A 26,920-nucleotide genomic window follows, 5' to 3' on the forward strand; every position below is an offset into this window, starting at 1 on the left:
ACACCGCAACACACACACCGCAACACACACACCGCAGCACACACACCGCCACACACACACCACAACACACACACCGCAACACACACCGCCACAACGTCCCCCAGAACACGAGCATGCAGCGACTGGAACTATTTCAGAAACATTTTCAAAAATGAAAACATTTGAGCTGAAAAAATTCTGATAGCAACATCTGGGATACCAAGGATAGGTAAAGCAATCGAGCCTGAATGAAATTGTAGGGGGGTAAATATTGTCCAAACAACCAAAACTAATTCCCCTATGGTTTAAAGGAAGATGGGAAACTAAACAGTGTATTAGCATGAACTAAATAATGCCAATACCAATAGAATTCCAGGTATTTGACTCTATGGGTTAAATCAGAGCAAGAATGGTCAAAGTACGGTTAAGTGAAATACGTATTTAATAACTTTGCAAATGAATGAAATCAATTACAAGGCAAACATGTTACAATATGAAAGTTTTCAATCTTACCTACTCTACCATGATCATTGTAAATCAGAGAGAAAGCAAGAGGTGAGGAAGGAGTAGGACAGTAGGACAAGGCAGAACTGAGGAGAAGGTCTCAGGAGATGAAGAATCCAAAGAACAATGCATTACAATTCCCTTTATACACAAGAACAACCAATCAGACCACATCTTGAATGGGGTGTGAGAGCCATCAAGTTGAGACCGTCCAGAAACTCCAGACTTTAGCATATGAGAGGTGGGGGCGGGTTTGACACCCAGCCTTACAATCCTCCCTCTTGGACACAAAAGCACATGAAAAGCTGCAGTGTTCATCGTGTGATAACCTGCACCCATAGGAAAAGCAACTTGATTGCAGACAGGTCAGCAATGAGATTCTAATGGTCATGGCTATTGCTCAGAGGATCACTTTTGGATCATGGCTAGTGCTCAGAGGACCAATTTTGGATCATGGCTATTGCTCAGAGGATCACTTGGAAGAACCTTTGTATTGGCATGCAGACGTGCCCTTGGTTAGCATATTCCTGCTACTTAAGTTCTTGTCCTGTTACAGCAGAACACAATTGGAGCACAGCACTTGGTTAACAATGAAAATGGTAAAGTTTGGAGTGGTCTGGGGTCTGAGTGAGTCGGATTGGATACAAATGAAAATTAGTGAGACAGTGTCCTAAAACTCAAATGGAAAAAATAGGTGAAAAACAGTCCTCCATTTTGATAGATGAGAGGTACACAAACATATAATCTAGCAGATGAAAATGGCAATTAAAACAAAAGCGTTCTTGGGTCCAAAATAAACAAAACACAAATTACACAGCAATCATAAAATAAAATACAAGTTATACCAATCTACATTTACAGGTCAGGAACCATTGTGAGTTTAGCTAAAACCTAGAACATTTACCACCAACTCTATAAAACACACAAAGGTACATACTGATCCATAATACCCAATACTCATCCACACAAACCAACATAGGAACTAATGGATGGACAAACCATATGCACTATGCATATGCAGCTAAAGGAACTGGAGCAGCAACAAATAAACTGTCCCGAACGAATCTTTGAACTACAACAAAGACTAAACACAGGGGTAATACAGTAGGAATGTAGCAATATCACAATTTGGACCTGAATTAAGTAAATGTAAAACATAGTTGGAATTGCATGTAATCACGTTAAAAAGTTTAAGATTTGGTTGTCTTGATAAAGGCTCAGCTTATGCTGCATGAAAAATGGGGGAGGCCTACCCTTTCCCAGATCCCAACATTTGGACTCAGTGTGACCACTTCTTAGACAAGCACGACAAAATCTAACTTTGTTGTTAGCATAAAACAAGCGTGTGGGTGGAATAGGCATATTTCTGCCACGATCCCAACATCGCATTTCGGTGTGTCCTTGTCTTTTACAGAAGTTACACTGTATATGATGGGGCTGCTGGGGCTTGGGTTTTGCCTCTGTCGCCATTTTTATGGCAGCAATGCGTGGCGGATCAGGAGCACGACGGTTCTTTGTAGAACGCGGTTTGGGAATTTGCGCACCAATTCCACTCTCTGTGTCTGAACACTCATTAGTAGAATGTGAGCCAGCATGGCTGGTCTCTTCACTGCTTTTATTAGCGGTGTGTTGCCTTGTGGCACTAAAAGGTGTCGCTGCTTTGAGGACAGAGTTGAGAAGACATTTCGGCGGGGTCACCAAAACTGTAGGGGGGTAAATATTGTCCAAACAACCAAAACTAATTCCCCTATGGTTTAAAGGAAGATGGGAAACTGAACAGTGTATTAGCATGAACTAAATAATGCCAATACCAATAGAATTCCAGGTATTTGACTCTATGGGTTAAATCAGAGCAAGAATGGTCAAAGTACGGTTAAGTGAAATACGTATTTAATAACTTTGCAAATGAATGAAATCAATTACAAGGCAAACATGTTACAATATGAAAGTTTTCAATCTTACCTACTCTACCATGATCATTGTAAATCAGAGAGAAAGCAAGAGGTGAGGAAGGAGTAGGACAGTAGGACAAGGCAGAACTGAGGAGAAGGTCTCAGGAGATGAAGAATCCAAAGAACAATGCATTACAATTCCCTTTATACACAAGAACAACCAATCAGACCACATCTTGAATGGGGTGTGAGAGCCATCAAGTTGAGACCGTCCAGAAACTCCAGACTTTAGCATATGAGAGGTGGGGGCAGGTTTGACACCCAGCCTTACAATATCGAACCATCTCACTTCTCCCAGAAGGGTCCAACTGCAGATTTGTTTTGGCAAAACATTTTGTAATCAGAATTTCACCGTTGGAATTTGAGCAGCCTGAAAAAAATTTCTATTAGAATTTCAGGACCTTGAATTTTTGGATCAGAATAAAAGAATTTTTTTTTTTTACAGTAAACCACAAGAGGGGCCTCTAATTACATTAAGTCTTGAGAGCAATCGATGCCATCCAATATAACCGAACGATTGGAGTGGACAGTAGATGGCCGATAGTGATTTCATTTTGATAGATAACAAGCTCTTAAGTTTTTTTCGGACTTCCTAGTCTAGGTATGAATGAACGAATGACTTGCTAGACATTCAGTCTTGGTTTTTTGAGGTGTAAATAAGCAGCAACAAATGTATGTTGTATGCTTTTTAATTCATGCAATCTTCGATAGTAAATATGCATTCTTTAAAAAAAAAAAAGCTGCAAGCACACCCTCTTGTAGTCAAGCACATGTGTAGTCTTTTGGGAGGTACTGTTATCCACAGTGATATACATAGTGGATTTACTAAGTTGATCAGATACTCAAGGACCCAGATAGGCACATTTCTAACATCATTTCAGTGCAAAGGAATGGTGCCGTGTGTGTGGGGGAGGGGGGGTGAGGGAGAAGAGGGATGGGGATGTATGAGGGCATAGGAGAGGATGAAGAGATGCTGTATCGACTGGGGAAGTCAGGGAGAAAGAGAGACAGAAATAGACTATTAGAGGCTAATTCTCAGACAGGATCTTTGTAGAAGAGAGATGGAGAGACAGGAGAGAGCAAGACACACATAGTCAAAGCTCTGCTCAGTCTTCACAAAAAATCCCTAAAACTCTACCCTCCCTCCCTCCCTCCCTCCCTCCCTCCCTCCCTCCCTCCCTCCCTCCCTCCCTCCCTCCCTCCCTCCCTCCCTCCCTCCCTCCCTCCCTCCCTCCCTCCCTCCCTCTCTCTCTCTCTCTCTCTCTCTCTCTCTCTCTCTCTCTCTCTCTCTGTCTCTCTCTCTCTCTCTCTCTCTCTCTCTCTGTCTCTCTCTCTCCACTCTCCCTCTCTTCTCCCTCTCTCTCTCTCTCTCTCTCTCTCTCTCTCTCTCTCTCTCTCTCTCTCTGTCTCTCTCTCTCCACTCTCCCTCTCTCTCTCTCTCTCTCTCTCTCTCTCTCTCTCTCTCTCTCTCTCTCTCTCTCTCTCTCTGGCAAATCCTCTTTGCTTGTTTTCATTATTGATAGGGGTGAGGTTTTACAGAGTCACACACAAGCAAGGTAGAGAGTGTGATTCAAGTCAAGGTGTGTGTGTGTGTGAGTGAGTGAGCCATAGAGTAAAAAAGAGAAGATCTACAAAAGTGCAGTGGCAGTTACGGTATGTTCTCTGGGAGAGATGCTTTTCATGTTCACACACACCCCCAAACACACACCATGCCTACCTGCTCTGTGGAGCCGTAAATCCATTAAGGGTTGATCTATTTGGGGTTGGATGGAAAGGAGTGTGTATAGTGTGTGTGTGTATGTGTGTATGTGGAAAGAGAGTGAAAGAGAGAGAGGGTAAGAACACAGCTAAGACAATGCTCCAGTTTTTGTTCTGTCTAATTAGTGAGAGAGAGAAGAATGTACACCCATCTGAAGGCAAAACACTAGCCTCTATCTGCCTGCATCTCTCTCTCTTTATCTCTCCCTCTGTCTCCTCTCTCCCCCTCTGCCTCTCCCTCTCTCTATCTCTCTCTCTCTGTCTCCCTCTCCCTCTGTCATAATTCTTTTTCTGTTCCTCGTAGAAAACACCAGCAGGGATAGTCGCCTGCACTGCTGTGTCGATTGGAAAGCAGTTAAAAATGCTGCTATTTTGAGAAAGATTCTGTGTGTTAGTACTGAGCAGACGCACTACGAGAGAGAGAGAGGGACAGAGAGAGGGGGGGGAGCGAAAGGAAGAGAAAGAACAAGAGAGAGAGTGTGTGTGTGAGAAAGGCGGACAGATTTAGTGTGTATGCGAGAGAGAGAGAGAGAGAGAGAGAGAGAGAGAGAGAGAGAGAGGAGAGAGAGAGAGCGGCAGAAAAGGCTAAAGAGAGAGAGAGAACGGAGAGAGAGGCAGAGACAGAGAGATTGTGTTTGGCTCCTCCAGCGCTGAGCGTTATTCCCTGGCAGAGCGTGTGCTGGAGAGGACGCACACGGGCGACCTGAGGAAACAGAGCCGCTGACAGGTGACCCAGGTAGACCCCAGGACCGCCACCAGGGGGGGGGGGCACACTCCGCACAAGACCCTACCCCCAACCCCACCCCGCCCCCCAGGGCTGTGTGTCTGCCTTTTTGCGAGACGCCAGGCAAGGCGAGCATGGCGAGTTTCGGGAAACTTACCGAGTACTTTAACAGACGCAAGTCACGGGAGGAGCTGCGAGGCGGCCGGATCGCTTGCAGGAGCGGGAGCTACTGCTGCACCGTGGCTGAGGCCAGGTACACACAGCCTGTGTGTGTGTGTGTGTGTGTGTAGGCTTCTATTTATACCAGTGCCCGTGTGAAGCTGGGTGCACAGTGTGGGTGTTTGTATCCGTGAGAGTGTGAATACGCGTGCAAGGTGTGTGTCTGTGTGCGTACATATGTATGTGTGTGCACGCGTTTGCTTGTGTTGTCTGCCGATGTGAAGGTATGTCGGTGTGTAGAGGTATGTCTTTAGATCACTTCTGTATATCTGGTGTGTATGTGTTTTGCTCAGTGTGTGCACATTGTAGGGTCTTAAGCTTGTGTTTCTGTGATTGTGTTTCTAGTGTGTGTGTGTGTTAACCTGTGTGTGCACAATGTGTGTGAGATCTGGTCGTTGCGTGACACCAGTATAACACCTGTCTCCCCCCTACAGGTTCCCCCTGCATGACCATAGTTGCTTGATAGAGAGAGAGAGAGAGAGAGAGAGAGAGAGAGGGGGGGGGAGAGAAAGACAGAGGGAGAGAAAGTGAGAGAGAGACAGAGAGATAGAAAGTGAGAGAGAGACAGAGAGAGAGAAAGTGAGAGAGAGGTAGAGGTATTGCTGTTACCGCCATTACGTAAGTGTCTGTGTGTGTGTGTGTGTGTGGGGGGGGGGGGCAGGCTGGAAGGTAATTGGTTGGAGGAGTCGACCAGCCCGCGGAGGAGGTGAGCCAATACTAGACATGAATCTGGGAGGCAGAGGGAGAAGGAACATTAGGCTGGGGGTATACAGGACATGATATCAGTCTTGGGAACGTCTAGATGTGTTGTTTTGCTGTGTGCCTGTAGAAGCAGGTGCAAGCTGAGGTTCTCTGGACTCTGGGTTTGCAGACAGGTACTCCACCTCAGAACAGCGTCAAACCCTTTTCTTTAGCTCCCTCACTGTTCTCATCTGGACTTCCGTTGGCGCCAAACCGAGCCAGGTGTTGGTGCTCGCTGTTTTCTCACGGTTCTGTGTGAACTCCAGACACGTTCTCAAGAGAACATTTGGAATGAGAGAGAATAAAAAAAAAAAAACATCATACATAATACATAAATGCGTTTAGCACGCTCTGTGAACAAATACAAGAGCCACAGCGACTGAACAATGGTAAACGTCTGAGACCAATAAGTCGTCTCATAACTAAGACCTGTGAATATTTGTTGGGTGCCTTGGCGCTGCTTGTTGATTCAGCTTATATCCGTCTGAGGAAAACCTTACGACCAGGAAGCCCAGTCCCAGTTGTTCCTAAAGAGATTCCCATTAAGATTATTTGCACATAATCCCTGAACCCCACTGTGTTAGAATAATCCTCATGATACTGTAATGTGGGGAGCACCACAGCTGGCTTGGAATACGGACAGAATATGCGAGGTGTGAAATGGAGTTATGCCTCCCTTCCCTTCCAATGAAATCAGCTCTCTTTCTCTCTCTCGTTCCCTCTGTTTCCCCCTCTCCCCACCCTCCTTCTCTCTTTCTTGTCATGCAAACAAATGCAAAAGGAAGACAACTGCCTCCCCCCCCCCCCCCCACACACACACAAAAACAGGATTTCTTCCTTCATACATCTACCCCAGTAACTAGTCTGTCTCTGGCTACAACGCCGTTGCGAGCAGGAAAAAAGACTGGAAACCAATGGGATTCATTTGATTTACTTAATGGTTCCAAGACAACATGAAGCCGGCTGCTGCCTGGTCTATGACTGGCCCCACGTCTGTGTCACACCACCCTTGGTTAATATCATGCTGTTTCCTGTTTGTCAAATCTCTATTAAACAGATTCATCAAGCACGTTATTTAAAAATAGATGAAGTAGAAAGCCAGAGCGTGGTGTTGAGTAGCTAGCCCCTCAGGCAAACCGTGAGCAATGACAGCCACTTAAGATATTCATCCACACGCTGATAAAATGTTGAGTTTAATGATCCCTGTCTGAGTATGGCTTGGTTCTGAGACGGCTTCTCTCCAGAAGCCACCGGAAGCAGCCAGGTCTGTGAGGGGGCAGAGGTCCCGCTCTCCTGGGTCGATCCCAGCAGACTAGGTCACTTCTGTTAGTGGTGACGTGTCTGTCAGATGGATTGGAGAGCCAGGTGTGTGTGTGTGTGTGTGTGCTGGCATGTGCTGGATTAGCAGATTAATAACAGAGAAGGTCTGTTGTAAGACATCGAAGGACATCGTTTATTTCTGTATCTGTCTGTTTATGTGTGCTTATGTGTCTCTGTGTGTATATGTGTATGTGTCTGTGTGTGTGTGTCTGTGTTGTGAGAGTCTGGCTCAGCACCAGAGATCATTCATTAATGGATAGTTGTTGTTTATAGAAGCTTCTGAGTAGTTTGCAGTGGATTGTCTTTTGATGATAATCAAGTACTCAGATCCACAGTGTTACCTGATTGCATGCTGCTTTACACAAAATATGAAGAAATCTAGTCATCTGAGGCTTTTATTTTGTTAAACATTAAACGATAAATGTGCTGTGTGTGTGTGTGTGTGTGTGTGTCGGAACCTGTGTGTCTTAGCCCGCTAGAAACACGTATTCTTGGGTTCTGGGAATTTTCAGCACCATGGACAGAGCAAGACATCTAAGGTCTCCATCTACATCTACATCTATGTTATTTAACTCACTGCAAAATATATATTTTCTACCCTGGTCTCTTCTGTCCTGACCTGAATCCATTTCTTTTTCCATCAGCCGAGGTTTAGGACAACCCCAGACTTAAGGCCTTTCATTTTGTGCGGTTCAGACGGAGATTGATCCGCAATAAAAATAGAAGGCGCGTGACTTTAGCCCCGTGCTTTTAAAGCGAGCTTGTGGCCTACAGCTAGAAAAACACATCCAGCTCCCTGAGGTCCCATGGGAACGCAGCCTGCTGTCAATCACCTCGCAGCTGTGAGCACACACACACACACACGCGCGTGTGCGCGTGAGGACCGTGTGTCCTATCCCAGGACTGAGGTGCCGTGACGGTGAGGGGAACAGGGACATGGTCCTAGCTGTCATGGTACCACTGACTTCTCTCTCTCTCTCCTTCACACACACACACACACACACACACAGATTGTTGCCAGGAAATGTACCCTTTCATCCAGCGTTTTTAGAGTCGCTTAGCAACAGGTTTGCAGGATGAGTGAAACCCAAATGGTGGGTTGAGGGGACAGGACTGCTGGCTCAGTCAACTGTGATCACATGACAGGGCATGATACCTGCTGCGTGCTGATGTTAAACTGCTGGGATGTGTGTGTGTGTCTCTGTGCGTGAGTCAGTGTGTGTATGACTGCAATGAGAGTTCAACTGAAGCCTAGTGTTGACAAGGGATCTGAAGAGCTGTGTGGAGCAGTGTGTGTGTGTGTGTGTGTGTGTGCAGGGTTGTGTGTGTTTATTTTGTGCTGGAGAACAACAGCCAGCATGGGTATCTGTGTACAGTACATCAATCCTATGTAGAAACACATCAATTACATATGGATCCACCGCTGATAGTTTAATTACATTAGGTGGTCCTCCCCCAGGAGCAGTGATCTGATCTCAGGTCAGATTTAAATGTCTACCACTGATAGCTTTAAATCACCGCAAGTGCTTTTTCCAGCTGAGCCAGACTCGGCTCTCTCCCACAGCCACCGGCCCAGAAGTATGCAGACTCGTACTTACGACCTCGTCAATTTGCTCGATAGCTTTTCTGTGATCCCTCCCTCCCTCCCTCCCTCCCTCCCTCCCTCCCTCCCTCCCTCCCTCCCTCCCTCCCTCCCTCCCTCCCTCCCTCCCTCCCTCCCTCCCTCCCTCCCTCCCTCCCTCCCTCCCTCCCTCCCTCCCTCCCTCCCTCCCTCCCTCCCTCCCTCCCTCCCTCCCTCCCTGTTCTCCCTCCCTCCCTCCCTCCCTCCCTCCCTCCCTCCCTCCCTCCCTCCCTCCCTCCCTCCCTCCCTCCCTCCCTCCCTCCCTCCCTCCCTCCCTCCCTCCCTGTTCTCACTCCCCTCCCTCCCTCCCTCCCTCCCTGTTCTCACTCCCCTCCCTCCCTCCCCTGCGGTGCTTTGTATCTTGTTGTCTGAATGCTTCAGTACTGTCACCCTGGCTGCACTGCACACAGCACCTGATGGCTGTCTGTGCATGGGCCTGAGGTGGAGCTAGCCATGCCTGAAGAGGGCTGGTTATGGGTCACTGCTGCGGAAGGAGAGAGGGATGAGAGGTGAGAGAGGAGGAAGAGCTGGACAGAGAAATAAAGAAGTGTGTTTGTCTATGTGCGAGGAGAAACAGAGAGAAACAGGGAGATGGAGATTTAATGCGTTAAGGCAGAGGGAAGGAGTGGGAGAGAGTGCGAGGGAAAAAGAGACAAAGAGAGACAGACAGACACAGAAACAGGGACAGACAGAGTGATACTAGAGACTGGTAGAAAGTGAGAGATGGGGAGAGCAAACAAGCACTGCTCCCCCTCCCCTGGTACCCTGCTTTCCAGAGCAGGGCTCCAGACTGCACCAAATGGTCGCATTTTGCGACCAGTTTTTGAAAAAGTGCGAGCATTTTTTTTACAAGCACTCGCGCATGTCCGACCAACAAATGTTTAATTTATTCAACCTCCTCCAGCAGGATGTGACCTCACCACACTCTGGAAGCACTACCCAGCAGCCTCTTCACCGCCCGTCGATAAACTCAAATCAAATCAAATTTATTTGTATAGCCCTTTTTACACGCAAGCATGTCACAGAGGGCTTCACATACGCCCATAGAACTGCCCCTCAACCAACCTAAACCCTCAAGGAAGACAAGGAAAAACTCCCAGAAAAACTCCCAACGGGAGAAAAAATTGAAGAAACCTTGAGAGGAGCAATTTAGAGAGGGATCCCCTCCTCCAGAGACGGTTGGTAAGAGAGAGGAGCGGAACAAAAGCTAAACATAGTCATACAATGTCAATGGGTTTTGAAACACCAAAAATCCATAGTTCGGCTTTATAGACGTTGGATGGGACCTGGAAACTCGCTGTTGGCCGTCATGGAGGCTGGTTTCCGGTTGACGACCTGGTCTATAAACTGTATGCTCACACACACAAACACACACACACACACACACCGTCGCAAGGCCATAATTAAATCTAGATTGATACGATTTTCTCTCCCACCAAGTCCTTTCATGCTTCATTTGAAGAGAGCCCATAGCATGGCCCGTCAGAAAGAGACATCCTCCTCTCAGAGCCAGTGGAAAGACTGCATGAACGCTCAGCTCAAAGTGGACAGGCAGAGAGGGGGGGGGGGGGGAACCTTCCAGATCATTGTGACCTGTGGCACGGTGTGAATGTTTGTCTGGCAGAGAAATGAACACATTTAGATTTAAAATATGAAGAAAAAATATATATTTATATATATATTTTAATATGAATAATTTTGTGGAGGGGCTAATGAAACCTTTGGGGGGGCTCCAGCCCATGATTTTTGGGCATGTGATATAATAGATGTATCTGTGTGTGTTGGTGTGTTTGTCATGCCACATATTGTACATTTACAAAGCATTCTTGTTACATGGTAGACATGCGTATTGAACATATATGCGATCCCTGATTGGTTACTTTCTGTTCTGCCAGGTCGCTGGAGAGGAAGCTACAGAGACCCCTATTGGCCAAATCTCGAACGTTACCCAGCATCCCTCAGTCCCCCACTGTGGGCAGGGTCCATCACTCCGACCTGATTGGTGGAAGTCCTCCTCGCAGGAAGGCTCCAGTCACCACCAGTCTTCCCACGGCCTGTACGCTGCCCCCTGCAGGTAAGCCTAACAGTGGTGATGTGTGACTTACTGTGAACCAGCAACAGGCTGCCGGTTGCCTCCGCTGTTAAGTGTTATACGGTCCAATTTGTATTGATCCTGGGCAGTGCTGGGATCAATCAGTCTCTCTCAAACCCACACAGTCATACAGCTGCAGTAAATGGAGTCCTCATCGCCACCCTTGTTGATCAGGATAAAACCATTCCAACCTCTCAATAGAGGCCCTCTTGTAGTGAGGTCGAAAATATTGTAGACGTTTATTTTAGCAGGTGGGCTCAAAAAGGGACATGAAGACCACTGCCTTTCAAGAAAGGCTTCCTGAAGGTGGGCTTGTCTGAGAAACAACCCCCCCAAACGCTCCTCTGCTGCACAGCATGGTGGAGGAGGGCGGGAAAGAAAGAAAATATGTAATTGCTTCAGAGTCGGGGTAAAAATACCCCAACTTGCACGGGGACTCAGCATGTACCCTGGTAAGCCTGGTTTAGATTGAAACAGTGGAGCAGTGACCCCGCTGCTTCTCTCCGACACTCACGCGGGCGTTGCCGGCTGAGGGCTCCAGTACCTTGCCAGCTGTTCCAGAGACAAACAGCAGGGCTCGCGGAAACAAAGATGTTGACAGCCTGCCACAGGAACCTCCGCAGCCAACACCGTCTGAAGTCTTTAATGAAATCCAAAACGTCTGTTTCCTGTCAGATACGGTTCATGAGACACACCTCCGTGTCATTTCCCGTTTCCTTTTCATCCCGACTATCCCGTAGTTTCTTCTGTGTCTTTGATATCTCCTTTACCTGATGCAAAGCCTGCAGGCTGCCTCTGCAGAACACCGGCCTTGGTCGATCTGCTCCTGATATGAAACGCTTCCTTGGCTCACGCCACATGGCTCCGGAGAAGCGCTGCGATGACAAAGATTCGACGGAGAAATGCAGAAACAAAGATGGAGGGCCGCCGGTGGTGATGGATTGATAGGCTTCACCTCGAAGGCTGTCTGAGACAGCCACAAATCCCAGGGGTTTGCCGATAGAGCGAAGGCAAGGAGCGTCAGCTGGAGGGTTGACCTGCATTGAGGTTTGTTTCAAGAACTGTCCCAGGGCAGGAAACGACCAGTCTGGTCACATGGGCTTCTGGCTGCAGCCTAGAGGAGGGAAACGTGTAAAACTGTAGGAGCCAGTACTGTGTCAGCCTCTCTCTCTCTCTCTCTCTCTCTCTCTCTCTCTCTCTTTCTGTGTGTCTCTCTCTCTCCCCTCTCTCTCTCTCCCCTCTCTCTCGCTACTCTCTCTCTCCCTCTCTCTCTCTCTCTCCCTCTCTGTCTGTGTGAAGCAGAGCAAACAAACCCTTGACTGCATTCAACTCTGAGTCCCACATTCCGGGCGCTTGTCCGTGAAATGATCGCCCCCGCGCCACATTCTCAGCCTCCCTGGCAGACCTGGCTGTCAGGGAGCCGTCACTGCGCGGGGGTGGGGGGGGGGGGGGGGCGCGGGGGAGGTCGCAGGTCAGAGCGCAAAGGGGTCACAGGTCAGAGCGTGAGGCCGGGAGAGGGAGGAGGAGCAGCCTTGTGTCACCCAGTCTTCTTCACCAGACGCTTTCACCATGGAAAACACACAGGCTCACCAATCACAGCCATCACCCTGGGCACCAATCACAGCCTTCACCTTGGGCGCGCATGTGTGTGTTAGCCACTTCTAATAAACCCATGTGGTACGTTCAGTTGTGGAAGATCAAAGTTTTTTCTGGTTATTGTACATGAGATTTCATTTGTCACGAATCTATTCTTTTCCCCTTCATGTGACGGCGACCGTGTGTGTCTCTTCCTCGGTGCTCCTTGTTAAGAGGAGCTGACAGCAGCCACCGTCTCTTTGAACCTCGCTGAGGGTTCAGTCAGCGTTCTATCAACGTTTGCGTATTGTTTTTAACTTATGTTTTATGCAAGAGGCAGGGAGGCAGAGGTTTGGGGAATCTTTTCTTAGCAGCATCAGGATCTTTCAGAAGACACTCCAGGGCCTCACGTCTTAGCCCTTCTCCCTTAGCCCACACACACACACACACACAAACACACACACACACACACACACACACACACACACACAGGAGCTGTCATCTTTTTGAGCCACTGAACCGAGCAACCATCCCCCCTCCTCCTCCCTCTTCCCTCCTCCCCCACCATCTCCACCTCCTCCCTCTTCCCTTCTCCCCCACCATCTCCCCCTCCTCCCTCTTCCCGCACTCCCCCACCATCTCCCCCTCCTCCCTCTTCCCGCACTCCCTCTCCTTCCCGCTGCCTTTGTGGAGTAAATAAAAAAAAACATATTACAAGTCTTAAAAGAAGATAGACAAACGCATGAGAAGAAAGAACCCTTTCAAAGTTCTGAAATGAACAGAAAGAGAGACTGGTAGATATGACAAGCTGGTGTGGAGAAGAAAAAAAATGATCCCCCTCTCGCTCTGTCGCGCTCTCTCGCTCCTCCTCTCTCGCTCATTCTCCACCTCCTCCTCCTTCCATCTCCAGATGCCGTGGCGCTTTCGCTCCTCAATCCCTGCGCTCCGCTGGATGTCCACACCGTGGCATGCCAGCATGACTCTCTTAGACAGTGTTATCACCAAGCCCAGCTCTGCTCAGAGCCCCTCTGGGCCTGCTTGAGGCCCAGATCACCCAGCACAAGGCAGGGAAGCCCTGCACCATTCATACTCATGTACGGGCTGGTTTCCTCCACACGGTAATGAGGAGAAGCTCCAGTGTTCAGTTGAGTACCCCGTCGGGGGCTATGATCTGCTATGTAATTCGTAGGATTTCTGATGTTACGACTGGATTTATCCAGTGTGTGAGGTATTACTAAGATGTATTTGTACTGCAGTGATTAGATATAGAAATCACAACACAGCGAGACAACTTGCATGTGTTATGATTCATAGTACAAAGCACTTAACCGTTCCGTGTTCATAATTAATGGACTTTTCAAAGACGCGATGTGCCAACAAGTCAAACCCCAGACTCGAAACAGGAATTGAGTGTCTGTCTGTCTCTCTTCTGCTCTCTATAGAGATAGTTGTCCTCCAATATTCCTGTACTTTTAGTGTAGGTTGGTCCAAAACTAAACAAAGTATATGCCTAAAAACACATACAATAGTCATCTGTAGCCCATCAGAGAAGGGCTTCCATTCGAAGCCCCTTCCTTTCTGCCATTATTTATTTATGTATGTTGCTGCACTGTCGTCTCCGGTGCAAATATCAAATCGAGAGAGACTCCAGTCTTGAGCCACGTTTGTTGCTTAGCAACCATTGTCATCTGCCGTGGCGTTGCGGTTGGCTGTGGCTAGGTGCTGCAGCGGCGCCCGCCAGACGTTCTTTATTCAACTTTCTCTCAATAACCAGCCTCTCCAGTCACCCTACTGCACCACTCCACCGCCCGCTATTCATTAGAACGAGTATTGTAAGGACTTATCCTCTCGTGTTGTGTTTTCTTCTTTTCTTCATGTTGCTTTATGTCCGTCGCTGTAAGGCCATGGTGTGTTTTCGCAGCACAAGGCTACAGGCGGGTGGTAATATTAAGCCCATTAAGTTTAATAGGCTGCCTGTGTGTGTTATGAATAGGGCTAGGAGGGTGTGCGTGTGTACCGAGTGTAGCTGAGAGTTTGGGTGAAACGCGACATTAGCGTGCTCCTCTAATGATAACACCTGTTTCCTCTGACTTGAGCGCGACACGGTACCAGCTCATGATAATTACATAATAATAACATTTACTGAGTCGATAAACTAATTGAATGAGTCAAAATTAGATTGTTGATTTGGGAAGAGACATCAATACCTGTTCGCAGTCTGATTCTACTGTGACCGATGAGGCTTGAGAGCGAGCGAGGCATCAAAAGCCAGACGTAAGTTGGACGTGTCGCTGTTGACGCTGGACGATGACAGGAGATGGTGCAGAATGGTGGTTGGTTGTCATCGGTTACCTGTGCTTCACAGTTAATTCTGGAAGTTGATGTTAGTCTGCTGGGCTTGATGGAGATGCTAGACATGTTGTCAGGGCTGTGAGGAAGCAACAATCAGTCCCTCACTGTCAACGGACGGCCATTTTGTCTTCCCATGACGAGAGGAAAGCTTTCTAATCAACGGGGAGGGAAGCTGTTAAATTTGAAATGTGTGACACACACCTCCTCAGGGCTCCTTAAGTGGCTAGGAATGATTTTATGGAGGTGGATGAACCATGGAATTTGAAGATGTTGATTTCTAGTTCAGTGTAAATGTTAAAACAACTGATTATCTCCCACCTTCTCTCTTTACCCTTTCATACTCCTTTTCCTCTGTCATCCCTCTCCCTCTTTCTCCCATTTCTGCGTCTCTGTCCTTCTTCCACCCTGTTCCCTCCATAACCTCATTCTGCTTCCCCCTCCCTCTCTCTCTCTCTCTCTCTCTCTCTCTCTCTCTCTCTCTCTCTCTCTCTCTCTCTCTCTCTCTCTCTCTCTCTCTCTCTCTCTCTCTCTCTCTCTCTCTCTCTCTCTCTCTCTCTCTCTCTCTCTCTCTCTCTCTCTCTCTCTCTCTCTCTCTCTCTCTCTCTCTCTCTCTCTCTCTCTCTCTCTCTCTCTCTCTGTCTCTTTGTCTCTGTCCTTCCCACCCTCCTTCCCTCCTCTGTTCCTCCCCCCCCTCCCCCCAGGAGAGCTGTGGCGTCTGGAGGACGACATCGAGGGCGAGGAGGAGGCCGACGGCCCGTCGTCCGACGCTCGCCCCCGCTCCCAGTCGCCCTTCTCCCACTTCCGAGCACGAGCCGCTTACCTGCGAAAGAGCGTCTCCGTGGACGACCACCTGGGCATGGGCATGGACTACGGCGCTGTGCCCGCAGAGGGCAAAGGTCAACGCTCCGGCAAGGCCAAGCTCAAGAGGAAGTTTGTAAGTGCTACATGTTTACCTTTTCTCTCATGTTGTATGTTTCATCACTGGGTCCACGAGGGTGTTTCTCACTGGGCGGTCTGAAACATGGGGAGTGGTTCATTTCAAATGTACATCCCCCATGGCTAGGAGTGAGCTGTGTGAGGGGCAGTGTGACATCCTGGGCGGGAGGGGTGGGGTGGAGGGGGAGGGGGGGGAGGGGGGGGAGGGGGTGGGAGCTGAGACTTGGTGCTCCGGTTGGGTCTCCAACCTCCATTCTAGGCAGCACCCTCCAGTTCCTCCCTCATGCTCCAGACACCTGGACCTGATCAGTACGGACAAACATCCCATAATACAATCAGCTCCTTCAGAAGCCAGATTTCCAGCAGTGCCCCTCTGTGTGGCACGGCGCTCAGGGCCCGCTCACTCCCTCCTTTGATCTCTGCTTGACGTCCCTGCATGACTGGTCAGACACTGTCTTCCTGAACGAACGCAGCGTGTCTGAAAATAGCCTCTTGTGGAGCGCTGCTCTGCTCGCCTCACCCTCTCACCCCTGGAGCTATCCACACATCTGCATCACAGACAAGCGCCTCTCGGCTAAACTCTCCACACCTCACATATCAACACAGAGCCATCTGCCCATTCACATGCTCTGACCGGCTCAGTGGTCACAATCTGAAGTCTGCTTTCTCTTTATCTCCCGGTTATTACCGTGTCACTCAAACCCCTCAAACTCAAACACTTTCATGGTTTGGGAGCATGCCTGATGATGCTCGATGATGGAGCAAAGCTCTTTGTGAGGTGCATTTTATGCAGTTCCAAGTTAGGGAAGATGTCTAAAGAAGTGAGGATGTACCCCCCCCCCTCCCGCCCCAGAAGGACTGCTCAAGCCTCAACAGAGCTCTGCATCCCTGGGTAGTCTGCGGGAATGAGACACTGAGGAGCCCTAATTAGAGAAGGAGGTTCAGGCAGCTGTGCAGTGGGCCAGCTATCTGTGGGACCTGACATCCAGACTGGAGACCGTGAGGTTGGGTTGTGGTCATTAAAGATTGAAGAGAGTCCATAATGTGTCTGGTCATTGGATCAGGTAAGGGGATCCCTCATTACTTGCCCAAGGCTTGTAATAGGCTCTCCAATGTTGCAGGGGGAACATGACACCAACATTGGAGGGGGGGCTAGGTGAGTGTGTGTGTGTGTGTGTGTGTGTGTAGGTGGATTGCTGTCTTCTGTCTCGCACATCCACCCCTTTCGTGTGGCGTGGTCAGTGTGCTAGGAGCTGAAGCAGCAGGAATGGGATGGTTGTGTTTTGGAAGGAAGGAAGGCTGGACTGAAGTGCTGCTGGACGGTCCAGTCTGTCTCAGACGGACCTCAGGGAGAGCCTTCCCAGGGTTCTTAGCGTTCAGAGCAGATATTTGAGGTAGAACCTCCGATAGATTGGAAAGCGGACACCGAAAAATAACGAGAGAGGTAAGAGAAAGAGAGCGAGAGAGAGAGAGGGAGTAAGAACATTGTCATATCGTTGGTGATCCTGTCAGAAGCGGATGACTTCCCCAGAGAGGACGACGCCGTGTCCTCCTGACATGGTGACCACAGTCCAGGACTTGACCGCCTGCTGGCTGTGCTTCGGGGTAAGAACCCGTGCAGACCCAGTTTGTCCCCCAGCATGACCCCCCCTTCCTCCACAGGCACCCAGTCACGTAGCCATGGCTGAAACATCAGCTGTCATTGAGCGGTAATACTGAGGGCGTGTTGGGTGCAGACAGCAAGGGGACGAAAGCACGCTTTGTTTCGTTTTTTTTTTCCTCCCAAATGGAATTCAAGGTCTCTCGTGAATATCCCTTGTCTGTCACTCTCCTCCCTTTCACACGCCTTGTTTTGGAGCTGGAATGACTTCAGCTGGCTTGTTTGTTTATCACTTTGGTAGCTCTGCAAGCTCATCAACGCAACAACAACAACAGAAGCAGCAAGAGAAACACTACAGCTCGGTGCATCTCCATAAAGCGCTTTCCCTCACGACGCACACACCTTCCTGACTCGCTCACTGAATGATACCGCGCATCAAAACAGAGCACATAGGACTGGTTGGGATTGAGAGAGTGTGTGGTTGTGTGTGAGTGTTTTTGTGTGTGTGAGAAGAGAGCGGTTCCCTGTGTTTTGTACTCCATTAGCATTGCAAGTAGCTGCCTTTGCAACAGTCATAGAAAGAGGCTGGTGAGCCAGTGGACCCTGTTGTATTGTTGCTCATTTGTGGACTAATCATCATGCTGAACAGTAGTGGCATGGGTAGTGTTTGTTAATCAGGGGGAGAGCGGAGAGAGAGAGAGAGAGAGAGAGAGAGAGAGAGAGAGGGAGAGAGGGAGAGAGGGAGAGAGAGAGGAGAGAGAGAGGGGGGAGAGGAGAGAGAGAGAGAGAGAGAGAGAGAGAGAGAGAGAGAGAGAGTGTTGTTCTCTCTCTAAAATAACATTGTGGACAAACTCGGATCTACAACATCTGTTTAACGACCAGAAAATTACTACACTACATGTTCTTGTTCCTTATTTTGTCGTTGTTTTGCTTCCAGAAGAAGGCTTTGTCTGTCTGGGGAAAGCAAACTCCTCTGCTCTGTGTTTCAGTCCTGTACACCATGCAGCAGTGTAAAGACTGGAGGGAGTTGTTTCAGCCAGTCATAGTCTGACCCTCACTATTTCCTCACCCTCACCTCTCGTTCCTGTAGTGTGTTGTGTGTTATTACCCTGTGTCATCTTGCTCTGATAGTCTTGTAAAAAGAAACCTCCATCTTCCGACAGAAATCTCCCCCTCCTGTTGTTCAGCCTCCCCCCTCTCTCTCTGAGGCTGTTCCTCAACCTCTCTGATCTCCCGCTCTCTCTCCCTCCTTGTCTATCTCTCTCTCCCTCCCTCTCTCTCTCTCCCTCTCTCCCTCTCCCTCCCTCTCTTTCTCTCCCTCTCTCTCTCTCCCTCTCTCTCTCTCCCTCTCTCTCTCTCCCTCTCTCTCTCTCCCTCTCCCTCCCTCCCTCCCTCTCTCTCTCTCTCTCCCTCTCTCTGTCTCTCTCCCTCGTATAGTCTTTTCTTTTTATTCCCCTTACATTTGAAAGCTCTCTCTCTCACACACCTACACACACCCATCTCCTTTCATGTCAGCTCACTTCTAGTTCCTGAGAACTGAAGCAGGTATGAAGCCAGACACAATCACACAGGTCTGGCATCAGTACAGGAAGCTACAGCTAGCGGAGGAAGAGACATGCATACACACGTAAGCACACAAACACACGCAGCGTCTCCCAGCTCGTTGAGGGTGAGGAGAGGTTTGAGGAGATGCTAAAGCATGTTTTGTCAGGGCTTGCAGCAATCAGTGAGAGAACAGTATGTTAGGTGTGTGTGTTTGTGTCAGGTCTGGGCACTGTTATGTGTGTGTGTGTGTGTGTGTGTATGTGGGCAGGGTATAAGCTGGAGAACTACAGCGAATTGGATTCCAGTGTTAGATTGATTTGAGTTACCATGGCACCCCCCGAATCACACTGTATGCTTGTGGGTGTGTTTTTGGGTGTGTGTGTTTGCATGTGCGTTTGTGTGTGTGGGTGTGTGTGTGTGTGTGTTTGAGTGTGTGAGAGAAAGCGTGTTTGTCTGTGCCTTTTCCTTGTGTTGTCAGAGCGAGCGAGCGAGTGACAATGTGCGAGAGAGAGAGAGAGAGAGAGAGAGAGAGAGAGAGAGAGAGAGAGAGAGAGAGAGAGAGAGAGAGAGAGAGAGAGAGAGAGAGAGAGAGAGAGAGAGAGAGAGAGAGAGAGAGAGAGAGAGAGAGAGAGTGTCTGAGTTGTGTAATGTCGTGTGTAAATGGTGATTACTTTCAGTCCATAACAGCAATTCACCCAGGGACTGGCTTCATAATCAGAAGGTACACACCGTATCCATTTGCAATGATTGAATAATTGTAACCATGGAATGCTCTGTTTGTGCCTATCTACATTGCCACGGAGGCCCCTGTCTGGAACAGTCACCGTGACTCACAGTGTTGCTGTGCGAACCCGCTGATGTCGACTCTTTGTTCTCTCTCGCGGCTAATGAACTGCTGGATGTCAAATGTTCTCTCTTCATTTCCTCATCCGGTGACTGACAGAGATTCACAGTTGAAGACGTGAGCAGATATCCTGCGGACTGACTGAGGCGCCTTGGACTCAGTCGGACTTCACAGTGGCATCCCTCGTGAGCAATGAGCCGGTTGATATTCAGGGCAGCCAGGTCAAAAGTGTCCTGTGAGGCCAGTGATTGGCATTTCCAACAGTGCTTCCAGTAGCTTCTGCTGTCAGAGCAAATTGGACCAGTTTGTGGCTGTAATCTCGGGGACTGCGTAGGACGTGAACACACGGAGGAAATGCTTCCCTCCAAAGCTTTTGTTTAAGCCAGTGGTCATCAGGGTCCACTGTCCTGCATGTTTGAGATATTTGCCTGCTCCAACACACCTGATTCAAATGAATGGGTCGTCAACTAGCTCTGTAAAAGTCTGGCCATTGAACATGCGTCTGAATCAGGTGTGTTGGAGCAGGGGAACATCTCAAATATGCCGAACAGGAGGGGGACCAGGGTTGAAGACCACTGATTTAAGATATTAGATCTAAACCTGTGACCAAATCCCAACCATCACACAGCAGACATCGCCCCACGTGTTCCGGAGTGTTCTCTGGTTGTGTTCTGGAGTGTTCTCTGGTTGTGTTCTGGAGTGTTGTCTGGTTGTGTTCTGGAGTGTTCTGTGGTTGTGTTCCGGAGTGTTCTCTGGTTGGGTTCCGTGACAGCGGTGGGTTAACAGACCTTGCATAGAGCCTCAGTGTGATCCCGCTCTTCAAAGTGCACCAGCGCTTAATTCTCTGATTACAGCCATTACTCTGGGAAGGGGAAAGTGGATCCCCATTGACATCCAAAGTGGCTGCGGCACCAACAACACAAGCAACAGCGACAGTTCCCTTCCTGGCCACCAGGGGGCGAGAGGAGTCGTGGGGAGCAGCTGGCTGTGTGTGTTTTCCTCCTGAGAAAAGAGTACGGGAGACTGACGCACCCGCCGCTGGCCTTATTAGAATCAGAGTCATTACGGGGGTGATTAGCCTAACGAGAAGTCCATAAGGGGCCCTGTAAGCGGAGCGCGGGGGGAGGGGGGGGAGGGGGGGGGAGGGGGAGGGCGGGGGGAGGGAGGGGGGAGGGAGGGGGGAGGGGGGGAGGGGAGGAGGTGTCTGGCTTCCTGTGTGAGCTCTCCTTTCTCATCTGGACCTGGCTCAGGAGGACAGGGGGCTGGAGGACAGGGGGCTGGAGGGTGAAGGGTATCACGCTGGCAAATGTTGTGATTGTCTATTTAGGTCAGTTAATAAGGCGCTGTACAGTCCGGTCATGTCATAGACTGAATATATTAATATTATTCTGCGTAAGACGCTTGACGTCTGTCGAAACTTGAGTGACAGAATGACCAGGTCCGTCGATCTCACAGAGAGAGAGAGAGAAAGAGAGAGAGAGAGAGAGAGAGAGAGAGAGAGAAAGAGAGAGAGAGAGAGAGAGGGAAGAGGGAGGGAGGGAGGGAGGGAGGGAGGGAGGGAGGGAGGGAGGGAGGGAGGGAGGGAGGGAGGGAGGGAGGGAGGGAGGGAGGGAGGGAGGGAGGGAGGGAGGGGGGGGGGGAGACATGCATGTGCACGGCCCGGAGAACCGTCCTAAAACAACAGGTGATCCATGATGGTGTTGTCAGTCCCAACATCGTCATCATGGCATTGCTGACATGTGTTTCGTCAAAGGATATGAATTTAAATCTGTGAATCAGCGAGTCCGCCATGATATTATCATGCTGTGTCTTCCACGCCACTAATTTGCCTTATCTTAAAATGTCTCTCTCTCACCTCTCTGATTGACTGAGGTTGGTGTGGTGAAAGAGAGCACCCCAAACCAAGCAGATAAGGTGGAGTTATCACGGCTCACCCCTGAGAGCTTCCTGTCAACCCGCTGAGCACCAATCAGCTGGAGCGGATGAGTGATTCATAAACCAGCCACATCTTCCCCAGCCAATCCTGCGTCAGGGGCGGGCGACTCACACTTTGTTTGAACCTCGACCTTCTAGTCTTCGCCAAATGAAGACACGTCAATCCTATCCGCCGTGTCTTAATGCCATTCAGTCAGTCGGTCGATGTAGAGATTATCTGATGCAAGCGTGACGCGTGTAATTAAAGTCAGTCTGACAGGCTGTGCACTGGTGAGTTGTGGGTAATGGCATTTCAAAAGGGTGCGGGTTAGTTCCCTGTGTGGAATCTTTACCTTGTCTGTGAGTCTATACTCAGCCACGTCACTCACTGTGGAATGTGTCACCTTTTACCTGCTGCTGGATCACCACCCTGTCCTTCTCGGCCCACGTTGATGATGTCACAGCTAGGGGTGTCATGATATCTAAAATTCAGTAGTCGGTGCCGATACCAGTAAAATAACACGATTCTCAATGCCAATTTCGATACCATGGTAAAAAAAAAAAAAGATTTTTTAAGATTCCATGTACTTCAACTTGAAACATGAACTTATTTATACAAATATTTGGAAAAATAGTCAAATGTCATAAGACACACAAAGCAACAGAGCATTGCACAACATAATAAAGTGCAATTAAGCCATTCAGCTAACAAGATGAACATGAGTTTACCCTTTAACCAAGGTAGGCTATAGGCTAACGTTAAAACTACAGCATAGCTAACCTAAACTAACATAAAATACATAACATAAGCCATTGTAACTCTAGTGCCCACCATCTCAAACATCGTGTAACGTGTATGTCAGATTAAAAAACAGAAAGAGTGCATTCTTTGGATGTATTCAGAACTTTGCCGCGACCACAATGAATATTGATTTATCTGGTATGATGCCAGTTGTTAGCATCAGTGCTGCTTCTCTTCTGGAACGGCTCACCTTGAATTTTTTAAACATTAAGTTTTTGGTTTTTGTTGTTGTAGATAAGCCACATTTTTATTTCATTATTTCAGTAAGTCCCAACTGCCTCTGTTTACTGCTGAAAGGAACCACTTGGTGGGGCTGTCGTCCCACACAGTCTCAGCCCTGCTCCATAACCACCTTCAGGCCCTGCTCAGGAAGCACACAAACACACACACACACACGAATAAGAATGGCATGTTTTTGGTGGCTAATTTGGTTGCTGATGGTAACCAGTTCATTAAGTATTTGGATTCAGGATCGACCCCCCCCTCTCTCCCTTCCCCCTCCCTCTCTCTCTCCCCCCTCTTTCTTCATCTCTGTCTCCCTCTCTCCCCCTATCTTCATCTATCTATCACTCCCCCCTCTCTTTATCTGTCTCTCTCCCCCCTCTCTCTTCAACCTCTCCCCCTCTCTCTCTCCATCTCTCACCCCTCTCTCTCTTCATCTCTCTCCCCTCTCTCTCTCCATCTCTCCCCCCTCTCTCTCTCCATCTCTCCCCTCTCTCTCTCTTCATCTTTCTCCCCTCTCTCTCTTCGTCTCTCTCCCCTCTCTCTCTCCATCTCTCCCCCCTCTCTCTCTCCATCTCTCCCCTCTCTCTCTCTTCATCTTTCTCCCCTCTCTCTCTTCATCTCTCCCCCCTCTCTCTCTCCATCTCTCCCCACTCCCCGTCTCTTTCTCGTCCTCAGTTTTGCCGTCCTTCCCTCCTTTTGGGGTTTTCCAGGGCGGGGGAGGGGTGTCCCTCCTAGAGGACTAAGGGGATCAGTAAAGCAGTAATAACGGGGACAGTAGAGACCCTCTCTTCGCCTCTCATCCTGCTCCCTCTGCATTTCTCCATTCACACCTGAACCATCTCTACCATTTCAAGGCCCATTAAAGGTGTGGAACAGCCCCATAAAGCCTTGCAGCCGATCTTCATCAGGCCTGCAGGCTTTCCCCTCCCATTCTCTGTCTCTCTCGTCTTTTTCTTCCTCTCTCATCCTCCCCTTTCGTCTCTCGTTCTCCTCTCTCCCCTCTCTCTTTCCCCACCTTCCTCTTCTCTTGCCCCCCCCACTCTCTATCGCTCTCTCTCTCTCTGTGTATATCTTCTTTCCTCAGCGTTTATTTGGGTTAGTGCCCACCGTGTTTTTGAAGTGACACAGTACAAAACAAACACTATCGATTCCTTCTCTCTCTCTCTTTCAACTCTCTCCCTTCCTTCCTCTTGCCTCCTTTCCCTCCCCCACCTCAACCTTTCTCTCACCTCACTTAGCTCTTCCCCCACCCTCTTCTGACTCTCCTCCTTCACCCACTCCCTTCATCTTTCTTTTCCTCTCACATCCTCATCCCTCTTCCACTTCTCCATCCCCCTTCCCTTTTCACCTCTCCATCTCTCTCTCTCTCTCTCTCTCTTTCTCTCTCTCTCTCTCTCTCTCTCTCTCTCTCTCTCTCTCTCTCTCTCTCTCTCTCTCTCTCTCTCTCTCTCTCTCTCTCCATCTCTCTCTCTCTATCTCTCTCTCTCTCTCCATCTCTCTCTCTCAACCCTTTCCCCTCTTCAAGTCCCTTAAGCTCCATTCCAAATCAAATCAAATCAAATCCTGCAAGCTGCAGATCCGTTTTGACCGCTCTGTCCTAACCGGCCTCTGGCAGATCAGAGCCCTGCAGAAGTTGACTGTGAGTGGGCCTGCCTTGGCTGGGCTTGGGCCCCGTGCTGGAAGAAGCTCTGGTTCTCTGGTTCTCAGCAGAGAGAGGGGATGGAGCTGGAGACATAAAGGGGGCTGAAAGCAGCCCTTTGTGGGTTAGAACAGCTCCTTCTCCCCCCCCCACAACCCCCACAGCCCCCCACCCCTGCTTGGGCCTCCTCCCTCCTCAGCCTCCAGACTCTCTGTCTGCGCTGACACTGCCTTTAATGGGGGAGTGGGCAGCTGTTTATTTGTGTGGCGGAGGTTAAAAACTTCCCCCTTAATTGACATTCCGGTAACACTTTCCAATAATGGGGCGCAATTTCCTCGAAATTGATGTGTGTCCACCGCAGAAATAACACAGGGTATGCCCTTCCCTCACCCTTAGAAGACCTCCTCTCTCTCCTGCCAGGGTGATGCTCTGTGTGTGTGTGAGAGAGAGAGAGAGAGAGAGAGAGAGAGAGAGAGAGAGAGAGAGAGAGAGAGAGAGAGAGACAGAGAGACAGAGAGACAGAGAGACAGAGAGACAGAGAGACAGAGAGAGACAGAGAGACAAACAGAGAGAGAGAGACAGAGAGAGACAGACAGAGAGATGTACCATGTATCATGTACATCTAAGTTTAGTACATATTTCCAAACCTCTGTGTCAAACATAGAACACAGCTTGTGGTGGGAAAACACATTTATGTAAGTGGTCATCTGTGTGGTCATAGGGATACAGTGGTTGATCAGAAAGTGTACTGTACACTGCTCACTGGTCTTTTCACACGCGCACACACACACACACACACACACTCACACACACACACACACACACACACACACACTCACACACACACACACACACTCACACACACACACTCAAACCGCCGGCGTCCGTTTTCTCCCAGACGTCTCTAGTGCTGCTGGGATCAGTGGTTAGTAATGATATCAGAGCCAGATGCTGCCTGGTCTCTAACCACACTGCACCCGCAACCCTCCATGCTTGTGTGTGTGTATGTGTTTGCACATGGGTGCGTGAGTTTACATCTGATCATTCAAGTTACTGAAGAGACATTTCTTACATAGTCACACTTACGCAGCCTTTCTGATTGGTCCATCCGTCCTAGAGGAGTGGCCTTTTGATTGGTTCAAACTCAGAGTCAGAGCTATAGGGAGGAATTCAATTTGAGCATCTCTCTTCTCCTCTCTCTTCTCCTCTCCTTTATCTTTGTCACTATGCCTCTCTCATTCTCATTCTCTAAATTGCTCTTATTTTTGATGTCTCTTGCTCTCTTCTCTCTCCCGTCTCTTTATCTCCAGGGAGAAGCAACCAGAATGACAGTGATATACTCAGGGCTCGAAATGAATGATTATTGAAAATGATTTAATTAAATGAATGAAAAAGATTTCTGGGACAAGTTTGACGATGCACAGGAGCTGCTGCACACATGGGCGGTGGCAGGGTAAGGCTGGCTGGGCTACAGCCACACCAGGAATTGTGTTAGCCCCACCATGAAACAAGCAAGAACATTGTGTATTCTACTGTGTATGTATTCACATTGAAATGAACACATTGATTTGAGCCCCACAAATGTATGGATTACTTAAACAGTGTTGCAAATAACCTAGACCCATGTCAAAATGCAAAAACACAATAATTTATATTTTGGGACAGGTCAAGTTCAGTTTGGGACAGTTCATTTTTCACTTTTGGACGGTACTATAAGGAAAATAGTTAGTTGCGAGCCCTGAAATAGAGTCCTTATCAAGTACTCATCAATGATGCAAACCAATCTTTTTTTATTCGCTAATATATTTTCAACCTTTCAAAACTTTGATCAAACTTTAAGAAACCTTTTTTTTCAAAATGTTTTGTTTACAAACTTTTCAAAACCTCTTTCAAACCTTTAGAAAGAATTTGAATGTTGGGACACGTCAAGTTCAGTTTGGGACGGATAATTTTGCACTTTGGGACGGTACTGGGACAGTGAGGAAAAAAAGTGAGCTGCGAGCCGTGGATATACTGTACAGGGTGTATCTAGCAGGAGTGCAGGGAGGAGAGGAGGGGGGTTTGGGGGTTAGTAAAGACCTAGCTTGTTTGGTTTGACAGGCCTGTATACAAACAAACAGCACATTGAGTCTGCCAGCCCCCCCCCCTCCCCCCTCTTACCTGCTCCCGCTACACAGACCATAACACTCTAGAACATCACATGGACTAGATGAGTGTGTGTGTGTGTGTGTGTGTGTGTGGGGGGTCTGTCTATTACATTTCCACATTTATAAAGTCTTAGTGGCTTTCATATGTTTCCAAAACATTGTTTACATTTTGCTAAACTTGCTTAACTGTCACTTTGAAACAAGCAGGTCTTCTTGACTGTGTGTGAGGTGGAGGGGGACATGGCATCTTTAGTTAAGGTGGCTTCTGTCTTCTGCCAGTTCCTCTCCTTTATTTGCCAGGGTTTCTGTGTCCAGAGCAGGTGAGCCCTCTCCCATTATAGCTCAAAGGCCAAGTCATTCACTCGACTTCTCCATGTCTACGGCCAATTCTTCTTTTTAAGGTAGCTTCAACCTTCTTCAGGTGTCCCGGC

General features: G+C 48.7%; 1 protein-coding gene across 1 annotated transcript in view; it reads left to right on the plus strand.

Moving 5' to 3' along the window:
* Positions 1 to 5,051: 5,051 nt before the first annotated feature.
* The window catches only part of ankfn1b (ankyrin repeat and fibronectin type III domain containing 1b), a 101,448-nt gene continuing 79,579 nt past the window's right edge, over positions 5,052 to 26,920 (plus strand). Inside the window, exons 1-3 of the mRNA XM_084670410.1 lie at positions 5,052 to 5,170; positions 10,714 to 10,892; positions 15,539 to 15,771. Of these exons, the coding sequence (XP_084526536.1) occupies positions 5,052 to 5,170; positions 10,714 to 10,892; positions 15,539 to 15,771 (531 nt within the window). The remainder of the gene's footprint in view (positions 5,171 to 10,713; positions 10,893 to 15,538; positions 15,772 to 26,920) is intronic.

This window comes from Hypomesus nipponensis, chromosome 13 (genome assembly GCF_054491055.1).
Source record: "Hypomesus nipponensis isolate SF chromosome 13, ASM5449105v1, whole genome shotgun sequence".
Lineage (NCBI taxonomy): Eukaryota > Metazoa > Chordata > Actinopteri > Osmeriformes > Osmeridae > Hypomesus > Hypomesus nipponensis.